The sequence below is a fragment of the Salmo trutta genome, chromosome 28 (assembly GCF_901001165.1).
Source record: "Salmo trutta chromosome 28, fSalTru1.1, whole genome shotgun sequence".
NCBI classification, from domain to species: Eukaryota; Metazoa; Chordata; class Actinopteri; order Salmoniformes; family Salmonidae; genus Salmo; species Salmo trutta.
The window spans coordinates 6467370-6486181 of NC_042984.1; the positions used below are offsets into that span (position 1 = coordinate 6467370).

General features: G+C 41.7%; 1 protein-coding gene across 1 annotated transcript; it reads right to left on the reverse strand.

The window, feature by feature from the left end:
* Positions 1-2510: 2510 nt before the first annotated feature.
* LOC115165328 (synaptophysin-like protein 2) lies at positions 2511-14197 on the reverse strand. Its single transcript, XM_029718398.1, has 6 exons — positions 14022-14197; positions 13753-13830; positions 9557-9678; positions 9005-9206; positions 7274-7465; positions 2511-3962 (listed from the first exon to the last, which is right to left on the reverse strand). Exons 1-6 carry the CDS (start codon positions 14037-14039, stop codon positions 3828-3830), a joined length of 747 nt encoding a protein of 248 aa, XP_029574258.1. The 5' UTR covers positions 14040-14197; the 3' UTR covers positions 2511-3827.
* Positions 14198-18812: the final 4615 nt, after the last annotated feature.

Genomic DNA, 18812 nt, shown 5'->3' on the forward strand with positions numbered 1-18812 from the left:
TCCCGCTCCAGAGTACAGGCCTCGGTGTAACGCTCATTCCTTCAATGATAAACGCGAATCTGACCATCACCCCTTGTGAGACAAAACCGTAACTCATCAGTGAAGAGCACTTTTTGCCAGTCCTGTCTGGTCCAGCGACGGTGGGTTTGTGCCCATAGGCGACGTTGTTGCTGGTGATGTCTGGTGAGGACCTGCCTTACAACAGGCCTACAAGCCCTCAGTCCAGGTGCTGACTCATCTTGGCCTCTCTAGCCCTGTAGAGTTGTCCATGGTGCCGACTCACCTTGGCCTCTCTAGCCCTGTAGAGCTGTCCATGGTGCTGACTCATCTTGGCCTCTCTAGCCCTGTAGAGCTGTCCATGGTGCTGACTCACCTTGGCCTCTCTAGCCCTGTAGAGCTGTCCATGGTGCTGACTCACCTTGGCCTCTCTAGCCCTGTAGAGCTGTCCATGGTGCTGACTCACCTTGGCCTCTCCAGCCCTGTAGAGCTGTCCATGGTGCTGACTCACCTTGGCCTCTCTAGCCCTGTAGATCTGTCCATGGTGCTGACTCACCTTGGCCTCTCTAGCCCTGTAGAGCTGTCCATGGTGCTGACTCACCTTGGCCTCTCTAGCCCTGTAGAGCTGTCCATGGTGCTGACTCACCTTGGCCTCTCTAGCCCTGTCCATGGTGCCGACTCACCTTGGTCTCTCTTGCCCTGTAGAGCTGTCCATGGTGCCGACTCACCTTGGTCTCTCTAGCCCTGTAGAGTTGTCCATGGTGCCGACTCACCTTGGTCTCTCTAGCCCTGTAGAGCTGTCCATGGTGCCGACTCACCTTGGTCTCTCTAGCCCTGTAGAGCTGTCCATGGTGCCGACTCACCTTGGTCTCTCTAGCCCTGTAGAGCTGTCCATGTTGCTGACTCACCTTGGTCTCTCTAGCCCTGTAGAGCTGTCCATGGTGCCGACTCACCTTGGCCTCTCTAGCCCTGTAGAGCTGTCCATGGTGCTGACTCACCTTGGACTCTCTAGCCCTCACTAATGAAAGACTATTGTACTCCACTCTGTGCAGTGGGTCTAGGGTTATTAAATTAGCATTATATAAAAAAACGATTTGCTTGAAGCTGATTCATAGACTGAAATAAATCCTCATTGCAATATCTACACAGACTGGAATCTAGAATAGTTCATATGATTAGACACGTCCATTGTTGGAGTACAGTATTCCTTTTTTCAATGGCAGAATCACCCTCGAGGAAAGTTAAAAAGGCTTGTCTTCAAAGCTATAAAGCTACAATGAACAGTGTTTCTCTCTGGAAATAATGTTCTCTCTCGTGCAATCGTTTTGTCATACAGTAAATGTATCTCTACATTCAATGACTGCCTGAACTCTCTTCTCTGTGGATTGCAAGGCTGTGTTTCAGCCTCTCTCTCCCTCCTCAGAGATCTATTTTAAGATTCCTCTTTTCCCAACTCCTTGCAGCTACTACTGATTTGAATAATAATAATAATAATAATAATAGTTATAAACAGCCGGCCTCTGAAAGGTTAGATGCTAGCAACTCACACCTTCAGGTCTGTTTTGTTTTTGTTGGAACACCATTATGAGTATGATGACCTGTGTCTGGTGAGGTGTATGCTGGGACGTTAGATGGTATTCACTATGAACCAAATGGAAGCAAACTGTCTGAAACAGGCAGGGATAACTTGGAAATGTTTTGATACAGTATGCACCGGTCCAGTAGGCCTCGTTCAGGAAAGTAGAACATTATAGAATGTTAATGTACAGTATCGAGTAGAATAGATTTGAATATCTGTCCTTTTTAATTAAGTATAACATTTAATAAAACAATATACAGACCTAGTCTAGTGCCAATGGATTAATGTCAGGGGGGTTGATAGTTACTCTGTATAGAATGTAATGTTTTAGTGCCATCTGGTGTTGAAATGATGTAACTGATCTCTCCTCGTCCTAGTCTGTAATTCCAACACGTTTCAAACTGACCACCATGGTCCCTGTTCCTAAGAACTCAAAAGGTATCCTGTTTACATGACTAATCGCCCTGTAGCATTTACATCTGTAACTATGAAGTGCTGGTCAACGGTTTCTGGGATGATGGTGTTGTGAGCCACGATAATCAGCCTTCCAAAGTACATCACGGCTACAGATGTGAGTGCTACGTGGCGTTAGTCATCTAGACAGGTTACCTTGGCGTTCTTTACCAACTCTTTCCCTTTAATAATTTATAGCGTTTGAAAAAAAAATGATACATAACATTTGACCTTTCTCTCCAAATAAAATGAGTGAATGAAGGCGATAATTTGAAACATAAAATACACAAGGTAAATTAAAAGCAGAGCAGGAGTTCATTGACAGTTAGAAGTAGTTCTGCCTTCCCATCACATTGAGGTAGAAGAGAGGCACCAAAAACATACAAGTAACTTAAAGCAGTCTTCAGTATTTTTGCATAACTGAAGTGGTAAGAACTGAAATGGTAGGTGACAAAGGGATGTGTCATCAATACTGTGAGGTAGGCGTGAAAAACAGGAGTTTTGATGGCTTTATTTTCTTACAACATTGTTAAAACAATATGACAAACCATGCTGCACAACAGGGGGGAAAAAAGGCACATTTCAAAGATATGACAGTAAGTACTGTAGGATTGCTTATGGCAGGGTTCCCCCAACTGATGGCCTGCGGGCCAGATTGATGTCATTTGGCCCGCCAAGCTTACTGAGCAATTGTTCTAAATTGTTGGACATAAGACTCTAAAAAAACACCAGCGAATCAGCAACAAGTGATTTTAATTTTGAACATGTTTTCAAAGTAGTCCCACGCATCAGAGAGATACGTGATCGTATTCAAATGGAAGGTTTGTAATCATGTTTCAGTCAAAATATTACATCTGTTTGGATTTCTTGCAATCTATAAATGATTTGTAATTAATGTTCTCCTGCCCCGACCATCCACAAAAAAAAATGTTAAATAAAATAAAACCTGCCTGCAGCTGAATCTACATTAGCTGGTGATCCATGGCTTTCAGCATCACTTGAAATGTCTGACCATTTCAAAACGGAGTGAATATTTATTATAATTGGTAAATAACAAGCAGAGTGTGAGAGAATAACAGCTTGTTATTGATATACATTGATCTTTTTTTTTTAATATAAACAAAAACACTCAACTATCCTCAAAATAACAGTGTGAGACGAAAAACACTGGTTTCTAATGAACAAAAAGAAATTCACACGTCTTGACAATAAACTGAGGGACGCATTTGATCGTTGTGTTGGATATACTGTTAAACTAAACAGTTACCTGCATGAAACAAAACTAGTTCTGACCTAAATGTATGGCGTCCCCCCTTCCGTGTTCTCTGGGTTCAGTTTTGTACCCATTTAGATAACTTAAAAAAATGGACCACTTAGGAACCCTTTTTAATAATAAATGTGGAGCTGTCAATGTTGGCAATGCATGAAAAGAAACTGTTTCCAACGTAATAAGCTACTAGAAGACATTTCTAAGCAGCATTTGCACCGAATGAGACATGCAACTTCACAAGGCATTGGAAACGGTATAATGTAGGAACTACTTGGCGGGAGGGAATTTCGGCCCCATACCAGATCGTCTGCAAAAGAAACACACACACCAAATCTCAAAACACTTAAGTGTTTAACAAGTCAGAAATCACATAAGGGCAAATCTTCACTTCCACATAGTCATGCATCGATGCCAATGGTAGACAAATTGCAAATTTGAGTGGAAGTTAGGATTGGTTAATTTGTGCAGTGCAACTGCTTTGCATGCAGTCTGGAACGTATCCGATGACAGCAGGGAACTGCTGCCTAGTTAGGAAGTCATGGGCCTGACACCTAAACCCTCCTCGGCATCACCAAGGGGGTTGGCCGTCTTGTGGAAGGGCGTCTCCTTAAAGATGAACCAGCAGTTACCACCCCACAGTATTAGGTTGAGGAATCCAAAGATCTGCCATAAGAGGACAAAAACACATATTTTAGTCAAGACAAAAACCATGTTTCTTAGTAAGGAAGAGTCACATTTCTCAATGGCAAAAGCTGCACGTTACAATTTGTTGAAAATGAATTGAGGCTATATGTAATATACATGGATTGAACTCTGCAGCCAGAATGGAACTCGGTTCTCAAGCGAAAACTCAGGTTGGCATGTAAAACTTGTTTTTGAGTTGAGTTCCCAGGGTGATTTCCCTGATTAATTGACATAATTTGAGTCAATTGGAGGTGTACCTGTGGATGTATTTCAAGGCCTACCTTCAAACTCAGTGCCTCTTTGCTTGACATCATGGAAAATCAAAAGAAAATCAGCCAAGACCTCAGAAAAACAATTGTAGACCTCCACAAGTCTGGTTCATCCTTGGGAGCAATTTCCAAACGGCTGAACGCTTACAAACAATTGTACGCAAGTATAAACACCATGGGACCACGCAGCCGTCATACCGCTCAGGAAGGAGATGCGTTCTGTCTCCTAGAGATGAACGTACTTTGGTGCGAAAAGTGCAAATCAATTCCAGAACAACAGCAAAGGACCTTGTGAAGATGCTGGAGGAAACGGGTACAAAATTATCTATATCCACAGTAAAACGAGTCCTATGTCGACATAACCTGAAAGGTCTCTCAGCAAGGAAGCAGCCACTGCTCCAAAACCGCCATAAAAAAAAGCCAGACTACGGTTTGCAACTGCACATTGGGACAAAGATCGTACTTTTTGGAGAAATGTCCTCTGGTCTGATAAAACAAAAATATAACTTTTATGTTTAGAGGAAAAAGGGGGAGGCTTGCAAGCCAAAGAACACCATCCCAACCGTGAAGCATGGGGGTGACAGCATCATGTTGTGGGGGTGCTTTGCTGCAGGAGGGACTGGTGCACTTCACAAAATAGATGGCATCAGATGGATGGAAAATTATGTGGATATATTGAAGCAACATCTCAAGACATCAGTCAGGAAGTTAAAGCTTGGACGCAAATGGGTTTTCCAAATGGACAATGACCAAAATGGGTCTTCCAAATGGACAATGACCACAAGCATACTTCCAAAGTTGTGGCAAAATGGCTTAAGGACAACAAAGTCAAGGAATTGGCGTGGCCATCACAAAGCCCTGACCTCAATCCCATAGAAAATTTGTGGGCAGAACTGAAAAAGTGTGTGCGAGCAAGGAAGCCTACAAACCTGACTCAGTTACACCAACTCTGTCAGGGTGAATGGGCCAAATTTCACCCAACTTATTGTGGGAAGCTTGTGGAAGGCTACCCGAAACGTTTGACCCAAGATAAACAATTTAAAGGCAATGCTACCAAATACTAATTGAGTGTATGTAAACGTCTGACCCACTGGGAATGTGATGAAAGAAAAAAAGCTGAAATAAATCACTATTATTCTGACATTTCACATTCTTAATTCCCTAAAACAGGGAATTTTTACTAGGATTAAATGTCAGGAATTGTGAAAAACAGAGTTTGAATGTATTTGGCTCAGGTGTATGTAAAGTTCAGACTTCAACTGTGGTGTGTGTGTGTGATTAGATAGATTTCTTTTTTCTATCCCAGCACAAGGCCTTTTGGTAGGCCGTCATTGTAAATAAGAATTTGTTCTTATCCTCTCTAGGGTACGTGGGATGGTAGCGTCCCACCTGGCCAACATCCGGTGAAATTGCAGAGCACCAAACTCAAAATACAGTATTATAAATATTTAACTTTCATAAAATCACAAGTGCAATACATCAAAATAAAGCTTAACTTCTTGTTAATCCAGCCGCCGTATCAGATTTCAAAAAGGCTTTAAGGCAAAAGCAAACCATGCAATTATCTGAGGACAGCGCCCTGCATACAAATGCATGACAAATCATTTTTATGCAGTTGCGACACGAAAGTCAGAAATAGCGATATAATATATGCCTTACCTTTGAAGATCTTCTTCTGTTGGCACCCCAAAAGGTCTCAGTTACATTACAAATGGTCCTTTTGTTCGATAAAGTCCTTTGTCGTCTTTACCGGAGATAAATAACCAAGAACGCGCTTTCCTCCACGCGCTTGGAAACACTACAGCCAAAATGGGAGCCACTTAGAAAAACTACAACTTCTTCCTCATTTTTCCAAAAACCATCTTGACACTAAAGACTGTTGACATCTAGTGGAAGCCCTAGGAACTGCAATCAGTGAAGATTTTGCCCTATTATAAAAGTGCCAGCCATTGAAATCAGTGGTATGCTGAAAATATATTTTTTGGGGGATGGTTTGTCCTCGGGGTTTCACCTGCCATTTCAGTTCTGTTGTACTCACAGACATTATTTTAACAGTTTTAGAAACTTTAGAGTGTTTTCTATCCAAATCTACCAATTTGCCTGGGAACTCAACATCTACCAATTTGCATATCTATATGCATATCCTAGCTTCTGGGCCTGAGTAACCGGCAGTTTACTTTGGGCACACTTTCCATCCGGACGTCAAAATACCGCCCCCCCATTGTTCTTAACTGAATTGCCTAGTTAAATAAAGGTTAAATAAAAAATAAATGTTGTGGGGCTGTTTTACTTCCAAAGGCCCTGGGAACCTTGGTATGATACTTGGCATGATGGACTCCAAGTACCAGGAGACTTTAGACCAGAACCTGTCTGCCAGGAGGCTAAAACTGGGTCGATGTTGAATCTTCCAGCAGGACAACGATCCAAAGCATTCCTCCAAATCCACACGAAAATGGTTCACTGACCATAGAATCAAGCTTTTGCAAAGGACATCCCAGTCCCCTGAGCTAAACCCCATTGGAAACCTGTGGGGTGAGATGAAGAGGAGAGTCCACAAGCGAGGACCAAGGACCTGGAGAGTTTCTCTATGGAGGAATGGTCTCAAATCCCTTCCTATGTGTTCTCCCACCTCATCAAAGATTCTAGGAGACTACTCAGAGCTGTTATCTTGGCAAAGGGAAGATGTGTTCTCCCAACTCAAACATTCTAGGAGACGACTCAGCGATATTGTCAAAGGGAGGGTGCACAAAGTACTAAATTCAGGGGTGCCAATAACTGTGACATACATGTTTTTTTTATTTTTTTATAAAATTATTATTTGTTGATGACAAAACATGTTTGAACAATTTTAACTCAATTAAAATGTTAGATTCATATGATATTTTGAGTGTAAGATCAAGCTGATCGACAAATACTTTTTTTTCCCCCCACAGACTTTTGTTCATATTTATCTAGGGTGCCAATAATTCAGGAGGGCACTGTAAGTAGCCACCATTAATAACACTACAGGTAATAGCCTACCACAGAGGAGTTGAGTCGCCCCATGTGAGGCACTGCTCCTGGTGTGCACTTGTTGCCGACGTCCTTGCAGGTGGAGATTAAGCCTACCAGGTTAGAGGGGCTGGTAGCCCACTTCACGTCAGTCAGGCCTTTACCCCAGGCAGAGGAGGACACCAGCCACAGGAAGGCGAAAGCTGCTGTCACCAGCAGGTCCTGTTGAAAGGACAGGAGACATTGTAAATAAAAGTATATAAAATGCAGGTTCAAGAGGAAAGTTGGAACATAAATCAGACAAACACGCAGACAAACAGTATGTAAACGGACCATATAAAACAACCTCACTTGGTAACAGCTTACTCCTGCATCCCACCACCAAATAATTAGTCGTCACGCTTTTTCAGTTGAATCGTTATGCATCCGATTGTGTGAAACTTGAATTAGTGAAGCAGAAAACGTCAAAAGATTTGAAAGTATTTGATGTTCGCTTGATTCAGCACTTTTGGAACTAATCTATTGCTTCCATTGTACTGGGCAAACTAAATCAACTGGGGCGGGGCGCGTGTTCCCCTGGAAACTCAAATATCTGACATCGTACTTGACCCAGATCCATTGGTCCACAAGAAACCAAAAAACCAACACACGCCCCGACCCGCCCCAGTTCCGGTGGACCGCGCGCCCCGCCCCAGTTCCGGTGGACCGCGCGCCCCGCCCCAGTTCCGGTGGACCGCGCGCCCCGCCCCAGTTCCAGAGGAACGCGCGCCCTGCCCCAGTTCCAGAGGAACGCGCGCCCCGCCCCAGTTCCAGAGGAACGCGCGCCCCGCCCCAGTTCCAGAGGAACACGCGCCCCGCCCCAGTTCCAGAGGAACACGCGCCCCGCCCCAGTTCCAGAGGACCACACGCCCCGCCCCAGTTCCAGAGGACCACACGCCCCGCCCCAGTTCTGGTTTTTCATTTACAGACCACTGTTAAGTGCCCTTTCTCTCGTTAAGTGCCCATCACACGCAGATGTCAAGTGTCTATAGCTATTTCGTGCCACTGCTCAAGTTCTTTAGCCTTGTTGGGTTCTGAGAATATGAAATAAACTTATTCATGTCACTGAGGGAGAGAGGGTAATGTATGATGTTTACATTATGTCAGGATATGTTATTGTTAGCCATCAGGGATCCTTTGGGAGGAGAAGAGACAATCTGGTACCAATCACCATGACAGCCGTGAGTTGGGAAGGAGTGAGCACTTTGGGGTAGAGGTCTGGTTAGATGAAGTGAGGAAGAACAGATATCACTAAGGTTCTGTCTAGCAACAGAGATGCATTGGCTGTTCAGATGTGTAGGAGGAGACAGCCTAGGAGAAAGGGTTAAATATCAGTGCTTGTGTGAACAAATGTCTTTGTCTAATGGAGCTGTATTGACCCTCTGGGAAGAATAAACTTGGTTTAAGCTTTCATAGTGTCCGTCGAGTTTTTACTCAGAATTAGAACCTAACAGCCTTCAACTTATTCTATAGACTGGGATTTTGCTCAACACCTTCCATTCACCACTACAAAGAGCACGAACCAAACAATTCCCACCTTCCATTCACCACTACAAAGAGCACGAACCAAACAATTCCCACCTTCCATTCACCACTACAAAGAGCATGAACAAAACAATTCCCACCTTCCATTCACCACTACAAAGAGCATGAACAAAACAATTCCCACCTTCCATTCACCACTACAAAGAGCATGAACCAAACAATTCCCAGTTAACTCACCACAATGGGGCCGCGGCTGGTCTGCCTGTAGACGTGCTGGTAGCCCAGGTAGATCACCAGGCTGGCGGTGCTGTAGAGGAAGGCAAACACCCCGATACAGACGTAGAACTCAGCTGAGGAGGAATGGTCACCTGTCAGATAAAGCTGGATAGTACTGGAGTCGTTCTTACAGGAGGGGACGCTGTATGGATGGGCCATCAGCCTGTGAGAACAGAGATATGTAGAGAGAGGGTGGTGTTCAGTAAGGAGAAAACCAAGTGAAACAGGGATGTAGTACCAGAAACTGTCCAATAAGAACACATGATATTTTGAGTGTAGAGACATGTAGTATTGGGTCATGTTCAGTAGGGAGACGTTTAGGAAATGTTTTATATCGGAGGAAAAACAGCGAGGTAATCGGCTGAGCTTGTCCAGTAAAAATATAGTCATGTTTTGTTGCAAAACATTTTGCTTCAGTGTCCCCCGCTGAACACGACCAAATTATAACAAGCCATTTTGAACAGAAACATCACACACCCATACAATTCATCCGTTTTCTCCTGTTCTGCTTACCTGAACGGGTAGTTAAAGACAGCAGTGATTTCTTGGCTGGTGCTGCGACCCTGGCACTGCACATTGATGCTCGTAGTGCCGGCATAACCCGACGTCGTAGCGAAGGCAAATATGGAGAAGATCTGCAGACAGACAAAGCCAAATAAGGACATGACACAATGAAATTAAAAGAAACAGTTGATAGTTTATAACTAGAGATATATATATATATATATATCTCTAGTTATAAACTATATATATACATACATACATACCATACATACATACATACATACATACATACATACATACATACATACATACATACATACATACATACATACATACATACACACACACACACACACACACACACCCTCTTTCTGAAATGACATTCAGTCCAAACAGTGCAGATTAGAACATGTGACTACGCTGCTCTACCAAGCAAAAAGGCAGTAACTGCTCATTTGGTCAAAAAATTTGTTCATGTCATTTTTTTCCTACATTAAATACATGCTTAATCATGTGGACAACTATCCTGCCTCTATTGTATTCAGGAGAAAATGAGGGTCAGTTAACAATAACTACATAAAGTTACTGTGAAACCAAGGTAAATAAAAGCATTCTCCCTCCTCAGTTCATGCCTTTTTGCTTGGTAGGGCAGTAAGGACCCCTGTGCTATAACTAAGCAGGGGCGGAAATCCCGGGAGGGACGGGGGGGACACGACCCCCCCATCCTGGGAAAAATATGATTTGTCCCCCCAATATATCACTGAAACATAACTATGTAATTTAAATAATATTAATAATACGCAATGAAAGCAATTGTGCTGATTATAGACACTTAATAGTGCGTTTTTAAGTTTCAAAAGATTGCAACCCCCCCACCCTTTGCCTCACAATGGTTTGATCCACTGCCAGTTCCTTAGTTGGCAAGGTAACAGAGAGGTCGTATCTACTGTCTGAAAGGCACTCAATGCACGTAACTGACGTGAGGTTAATCCAGTCAATCGCGCACACACACACTAGCTGAATATGCAGAGCTAGCGCGCAAATATTAACTATTAAGCTAGCTAGTACCTATTCCATTTATGTGGCGTCGTCAAAGATGGAATCTTTGCTATCGGCAATTTATTCCAAGATCAGCATGCAGATGATGTAAGTTAGTGCTTCAAAGTCCCTGTGATAAGGTTAGCGATAAACTGAAATCCAAACTTAACAGAACTACACTCTCTTCTACCATTGTCTTAAATATATTTAATGGTCTCGTTGCAAAAGCTAAATTGTCGCAAGGGAACTTTTATTTATTTATTTTATTTCACCTTTATTTAACCCGGGTAGCAAAGATTATAGCAAACACCACTGAAACTGAATTGGTGCTCGCTAGCTTTGCAAATTCAGCTATTGTTGGAAGCCAGCCAATATGAAACAAACTATTAAAATTACAAAAGGTTGCAGCATATGTTGTGTAAATGGTGAACTCATACAGCTGTCAACTCTTGTCATTTTAATCCATTTCACATTTGCTAGCTACCTTTTATATCGAAGCCCAAATAGAATGACTGAAGATGATAGAAGCCCATCTCCTACTGTAAATAACCTACACACTGTGTGTGTGTAGCAAGCGAGCCAGCCAGGTAGAAAAATGGCAGAAAAATAAAAGACGGACATCAGAGTATTTTTCAATACACCAAAACGCATAGTAAGAACCCTAGTAGCCTAATATCTCAAAGACTAGTTGATAAAATGTTCATAAGAAAGAAATGAAATTCTAATGGAAATGTTTCACAATGATGTCATTAGGCAGAGCAGGCAACAGATGGCACACAGACAGCAGAGTTGGGGACAGATATGCAGGGACAGACTGGCAGAGACAGGGAGTCTCAGGTAAGTTTGTTGAGTCTTTGTTTGGCAACATTATGAAAGGTTCTCAATTTTTTTGTCTTGTAAAATAGGAACATAATTGGAAAATGCCATGGATACCCCCACTCTCAACTTAAACTGGTGACTGAACTAAGATTTGTTAAAGGCAATGGTATTGCTGTTGTGATTAGTTGTGTAGTTTTGGGTACCGGTAGTTAGGAGTACGGCAAACACCTTATTTCTTTGGTTCCTCAATATACATTTACCATATTACAATGTAGGCTATGTGTTACAGCACTACTTTTGGTGTCCCCCTCAGGAATTGCTCTTGAGAAAATTTCATGTAATTGTCCCCTCCAAAGTTGATATCAGATTTTCGCCCCGTAACTAAGGGCAGTTTGCTTTACAGGTTCAAAGCAGTGTGAAGGTGTTGAGCGGTCAGGGAAGAGTAGAATGTTAAACAAGACATCTAGAACTCAAATCATGGCCCAGCGAGTCATCGTGAATGATTCACAGGCTTCCCACTCACACACACACACACACACACACAATTTCCTCTACAGAAGGACATCCTTTCCTCACAGGAATAGATTTATCACTAGCCTATAGAAAAGCAGGAAAAACACAGTAGAGAAATCAACTAGTGGTCGTACTGACATGATGGTCTTACGCCGTAGAGAGCAGTAGTTTTTATTAACCTCAATAAAACAATCCTTTAATAAAATGCGGTACAGGATGCATGTCTAAAAACACACTTCTCAAGAGACACCACCTCACAGATGGCTGTGTAGAGCCTTGTTGTATTGATACACTACAGAGGCCATAGTATAGGGCGGTGAATACTGTAGAATAATAATCATTTACTGGTAGAATATCACATATCAGCGAGATCTAAAGGAGACTGGAGTCTGTCTTCTACATCTTGGTGCCACTAGTCAGTCAGACAGTCGACATGCCTTGCAGAAAATATATATTTGTTGTATCTTGTAAATGACAGGATTGCTACAACGCTTCATATTTAGTTTGCAACAATTAAGTTGTTAGAGTATAGTAGTCTAGGTCGGGACTTCCAAGTTGTTACATGATGAATAGGTGAACTGTAGTACATCGCAACACCATCGGCCTGCAGTACATCACAACACCAGCTAGTTTCAATCCATTTGAAACCCATTCTGCTGCTATGCAGGGTGGCTGGTGACACGGTAAAAATTTTTTAAAAAGGCACCGTCTGCATTAGTCTGCTTAATCAGGCTGTAATACATACAGCCTGAATCAAATGACTGCAAAGTCATGCAAATGTTCCTTACAAACCAGAATTATTAATTTAATTACATCTGAACTTACTCTACAGGTTATCTATGCATTTTAATACTTCATTTGAGACAAAATATCCACAGGAAAGTATTGTTTGCCCAACTTTTTCGAGTGACGGTATTGAAGTTGACATTTCTCTAACCTTGACCATGTAAATACCTGCTGATTTAAGTTAGCATGCATGCATCGCGTGCACACGTTTGCTCGTGACTGAAGGTGTGTGCACAAGACGGAAGTACATGCACACAATGCATACTAACCATACCTTAGTGAAACAAACTGAAGCCAGCGGGTGTTTACTTGGTTTTAAACATGTTCCAGGTGAAAGAAATGTCAACGTCCATACCAGCACTCTAAAAAATAAAGTCGGGTAAACATAACAATGCTTTCCTTTGGATATTTTGTCTCAAATTTCAGCCATCTGGACAAAACGCAACAGACAACCGGTAGAGTCATTTAAAAATGTAACTGTATTCAACCATCTGACTTGTAAGAAACATTTACACGATTTTGCAGTCCTATTTTCACGATGTATATACCAATTAATGGTGTATTACAGTCTGATTAAATCAGACTACCACTACACAGACCTAGCACTACATAGTTAAGCAAAATTTTAAAATAAAATAAATAAAAAAAACATTAATTCCAAGGCATTGAAGTTGTCCCCATAATATGCCAGATGATAGCGAGCCCTTGATCAGTTACGTTACATGACATGACATATAAGGGTCATTGGACTAAAGGCATCTTCTGTCAGGGTGCGTTTTAAGAGCCAGACACTGAAACTGAACATTATCACATACTGCTTGCGGTACGTTTTTTTTTTGTTGTTGCTGCATAAGAACCTTATCTTTCATGTCAGCAAGGAATTACCCAATTTTCTTAAAAACGTTCAATTGATACACACCTTTATTTAAATAGGCAAGTCAGTTAAGAACACATTCTTATTTACAATGACGGCCTATCCATTATTGCTTAAGAGTACATTTGGGCTTCATAGACTAATAATAAGTATCTAGAAAAACAAACAAACTTACCCATTCGAGCACTCTAATAAACGCCAAGGGCTCTTTCAAGGGTCCCAAGTCCAGAGTAAATCCTGAAGTCTGAATATTCTTTTGATATTTAAGAAACAAAAAAAAAGGTAAACAGTTTATTAGCTAACTAAGTAGACCAAGTTGCGTTGTCATTCGAGGATAGGCATGCAACCAAACACACAAATAGAAATACCACGCAATCCTTTTGCGCAATAGAAGAAAATGTAATTTAGCAAACATAAAACACTTTTTTCAGAGGCTGTTTTTACCTGGGATATCCCGTCCATTGTACCACTGTCGCAAGTCAATTTTCTCCAACAGTATGCAGTACTTTCTCTTTAGACGATTGTTGGTAGGGGGGAAAAAATTGGATGACTTGCTTGGTAATTTCAGAAACTTATGTCAAACTTTTTTTTCTCCAAGTGAAGAGCGCTGCACACGTGTTCACCGACGTTCTTAAAGAGACACGTCCACCTAATTGTACTCATTTGTATTAACAAGAATACATCCATACAAAAGATACATGGGGAACATACAGTACCAGTCAAAAGTTCGGACACACCTACTCCTTCCAGGGTTTTTATTTATTTGTACTATTTTCTACATTGTAGAATAATAGTGAAGACATCAAAACTATGAAAAAGCATATAGAATCATGTAGTAACCAAAAAAGTGTTTAACAAATATTTGAGATTCTTCAAAGTAGCCACCTGTCACCAGCCACCCTGCATAGCATCAGAATGGGTTTCGAATGGATCGAAAATAGAAGACTTGGTTGATCTACGAGGACAGGTTCTCAACTGGTTCAAATCATACCTCTCTGAGCGGTATCAATTTGTTCAGATGGGCAACAATTCATCTGAACGCTCCAAGGTTTAATGTGGCGTTTCCCAAGGTTCTATGCTTGGACCCCTTTTATTTTCCTTGCACATACTGCACCTTGGTAATGGTTTTACGTAAGCACAACATGCACTTTGATTGCTACGCTGATGATACCCAATTGTATTTATCTTTTAAAACAGACAATGCTTTACAGTCAGCCCGCTTTGTGACTTGCATCACAGATGTTAAACATTGGATGCCAACCAAACTTCTTGCTTTTACATTCTGATAAGACGGAAATTATGCAACCTGGCCACAAGAAACTTACAAACAAAGTGTCAGACCTCACGCTCAACATTGATGGTTGCCTCATTACCTTTGACCCCGGCCGAACTTTTGAAAACCACATAAAGAGCACATCCAAAACAGCATATTACCATCTCAGGAACATTTCCAGAATTACACACTTCATCTCTCGGCTAGATTTTAAATATTTTTTATTTATTTAACTAGGCAAGTCAGTTAAGAATAAATTCTTATTTACAATGACAGATAACTGCCTTGTTCGGGGGCAGAAACGACAGATTTTTACCTTGTCAGTGTAACAGTATAGCTTCCGTCCCTCTCCTCGCCCCAACCTGGGCATGAACCAGGGACCCTCTGCACACATCAACAACTGACACCCCAAGAAGCATCATTACCCATCGCGCCACAAAAGACACGGCCCTTGCAGAGCAAGGGGAACAACTACTTTAGGTCTCAGAGCGAGTGACGTCACCCGATTGAAACGCTATTAGCACGCACCACCGCTAACTAACTAGCCATTTCACATCGGTTACATCAGCTTGGGGATTCTATCTAGCAACATTTCGGTTACTGGCCCAAAGCTCTAACCACTAGGCTACCTGTTGCCCCAGATGCCGAGAAACTGGCCCATGCATTTGTTTCATCTAGGCTAGACTACTGTAATGCCCTCCTCTCCAGCTGCTCAGACTTTACTATTAGAAGCCTGTGGAGGACAGGTCATCTGATGCAGCACTGCATCACTCTCCTTCTCGGTCAAATAGCCCTTACACCGCCTGGAGGTGTGTTGGGTTATTGTCCTGTTGAAAAACAAATGATAGTCCCACTAAGCGCAATCCAGATGGGATGGCGTATCGCTGCAGAATGCTGTGGGAGCCATGCTGGTTAAGTGTGCCTTGAATTCTAAATAAATCACTGACAGTGTCACCAGCAAAGCACCCCCACACCATCACACCTCCTCCTCCATGCTTCACGGTGGGAACCACACATGCGGAGATCATCCGTTCACCTACTCTGCGTCTCACAAAGACACGGCGGTTGATACCAAAAATCTCAAATTTGGACTTATCAGACCAAAGGAGAGATTTCCACCGATCTAAAGTCCATTGCTCATGTTTCTTGTCCCAAGCAAGTCTCTTCTTCTTAATGGTGTCCTTTAGTAGTGGTTTCTTTGCAGCAATTCGACCATGAAGGCCTGATTCATGCGGTCTCCTCTGAACAGTTGATGTTATATTTACATTTTACATTTTAGTCATTTAGCAGACGCTCTTATCCAGAGCGACTTACAGTAGTGAATGCATACATTTCATACATTTTTTTTTTTTTTAATTAAATTTTATTTTTATTTTTTTACTGGCCCCCCGTGGGATGTGTCTGTTACTTGAACTCTGTGAAGCATTTATTTTGGCTGCAATTTCTAGTAACTCTACCTCTGCAGCAGAGGTAACTCTTGGTCTTCCTTCCTGTGGCGGTCCTCGTGAGAGCCAGTTTCATCATAGCGCTTGATGGTTTTTGCAACTGCACTTGAAGAAACGTTCAAAGTTCTTGAAATTTTACGTATTGACTGACCTTCATGTCTTAAAGTATTGATGGACTGTCGTGTCTCTGCTTATCTAAGCTGTTCTTATCATTATATGGACTTGGTCTTTTACTAAATAGGGCTATCTTCTGTATACCACCCCTACCTTGTCACAACACAGCTGATTGGCTTAAATGCATTAAGAAGGAAAGAAATTCCACAAATTAACTTTTAACAAGGCACACCTGTTAATGCATTCCGGGTGACTACCTCATGAAGTTGGTTGAGATAATGCCAAGAGTGTGTATATCTGTCATCAAGACAAAGGGTGACTACTTTGAAGAATCTCAAATATAAAATATATTTTGATTTGTTTAACACTTTTTTGGTTACTACATCATTCCATATGTGTTATTTCATAGTTGTGATGTCTTCACTGTTATTCTAGAATGTAGAAAATAGTCAAAATAAAGAAAAACCCTTGAATGAGTAGGTGTGTCCAAACTTTTGACTGGTACTTTATATACATTATTTTAAAAGCAGGATACTGTAAAGTCCATTATTCCTCTGAAGAGGATGAGTTCGGCTGTTTGAGAAAGTTTGAGTTTGTAGCAACCTGCATACACATTGTTTGAAGTACAATAGACCAAAATAGCTACCGTAGTAGGTCAACGCTGTGTGCTGGAAAACCTTGGTAGAGCATGGGTAGAGTACTCATTTTAGTGCTCATGTGAATTTCCTTTATTTTTTGGCTTTAGGCCAATGCCTACTTTTCACTTAAAACACAGTGTTATGTTTTGAAATTACATGGGTTTTTTTTACACTGGATGGTGATTATAAAAAGTTTTGTGTGTTTCGAAAATGACATTTGCGCTTCAAATTATGTAAAAAAAATTTTTTTTAAAAGATGGTTTTGTCTCACATAATTTATTGTCCAGGGCCCGGTTTCCCAAAAGCATCTTAAGGCTAAGTTCATCCTTAGAACCTTCATAGGTGCATCGTTAAATCTCCGAGCTATTTCCCAAAATGACCATTAATAAAGTTGCACTTAAAAACCCTCGTTATTTGCCGACTGCCTAGACCACTAAGCTGTTCTATTCAATCATCCCACTATGAGCAGCTGGGGACAACTGTTATGAACAGCTGCGATGTAAACAGACATTATATTGCATGGCATCTATTAAACTCTTAATAATCATTTCAATTGAGCCAATCTAGGAGATAAACACATTCAATTTGGCTAGAATTTAGGATTTTGCATGGGATTTAAATGCCTGATATGACTGAATATAAATTGGAAATGCCCCCGATCACAACGGTGATAGGAGTGCTGTATTACTAAGCTAAATAACGTCAGAGGGACAGGCAGCTCTTCATCACAAGGGGGCGCTATTTCTACATACAGCAAGGCAAATGTATTTAATGAAATTGTCCCATCTCATTCATATCAGAAGATTAGAGAGTGTGTTATAGTTAACCTCTAACAGTTCTGTCCCATATCTACTTTTTCCAGTTCTTGACCCTGTTAAAATAGTCAGTTATGAAGTAGGTAGGCTAATCGGTTTACTCATGACGTATTAAAGACAGATGCATGACATAAAAAGTTGTTCACAACATTGATCACTATGTCCTCTGTTGAACAAATCGACAAACTTCAGTGACTAACCTTCCTTCCTCTAATATCTATGACTCAATTCACTGGTTTCTCCCTGAACACGGAAGCCTAGCCCACCTTGTGGCCAGACCAGGAAATGTTGTTAGAAAGGGCACGGTTACAGTCTTCATATCGTGGAGCACATCTCCAAGAAGGAATAAGAGTTTCTTTGTTCTCCACCTTTTGACAGTTGACTGGGCGGCCATTCTGGGGCTGTGGGGGAGGAGTTGCCTGTGTATTGTACAGTTCTGGGTTACGTCCCAAATGGCACCCTTTTCTCTACATAGTGTACCACCTTTGACCAAAAGTAGTGCACTTTGTAGTTAATAGGGTTCCATTTGGGATACAGCTTTCCATCTCACAAGAATGCTGCTCTGCAGATCATTGTGCTGCTGTGAGCTTCGGTCGAATGGCCTCGCCAGACCGGTTGCTTTGCTTATTGTTAACAGTGAATCTGGGAGAGAGAGAGAGAGAGAGAGAGAGAGAGAGAGAGAGGAATATGTAGCCGGTAACCACTACAGCGTGGTTGGGGCTGTTTTTCAGAAAGAGAAGTAACTCACCACGCCGGATAACTCACCACCATGGATTCACGTGGCCAATGTTTTGACAGTAGGTCACACAGAGATACGACTGTTTACTGTTCTCAGGGCATCTTACTTCAATCTACTACTGGAGTCAAGTTTTGGTTCTGGTTCACCAACTTTAACAGTTTCAGTAAATCTGGCTCACGTTGTTTGTTTACCATATTTCTGTCTCTAGTTC

Coding starts and splice junctions, on each gene's coding strand:
- LOC115165328 (XM_029718398.1), bottom strand. Junction 9,679..13,752: donor TTATTAGAGTGCTCGAATGG/GTAAGTTTGTTT, acceptor GTCTGTCTGCAG/ATCTTCTCCATATTTGCCTT. Junction 9,207..9,556: donor GTCTTTAACTACCCGTTCAG/GTAAGCAGAACA, acceptor CTGTTCTCACAG/GCTGATGGCCCATCCATACA.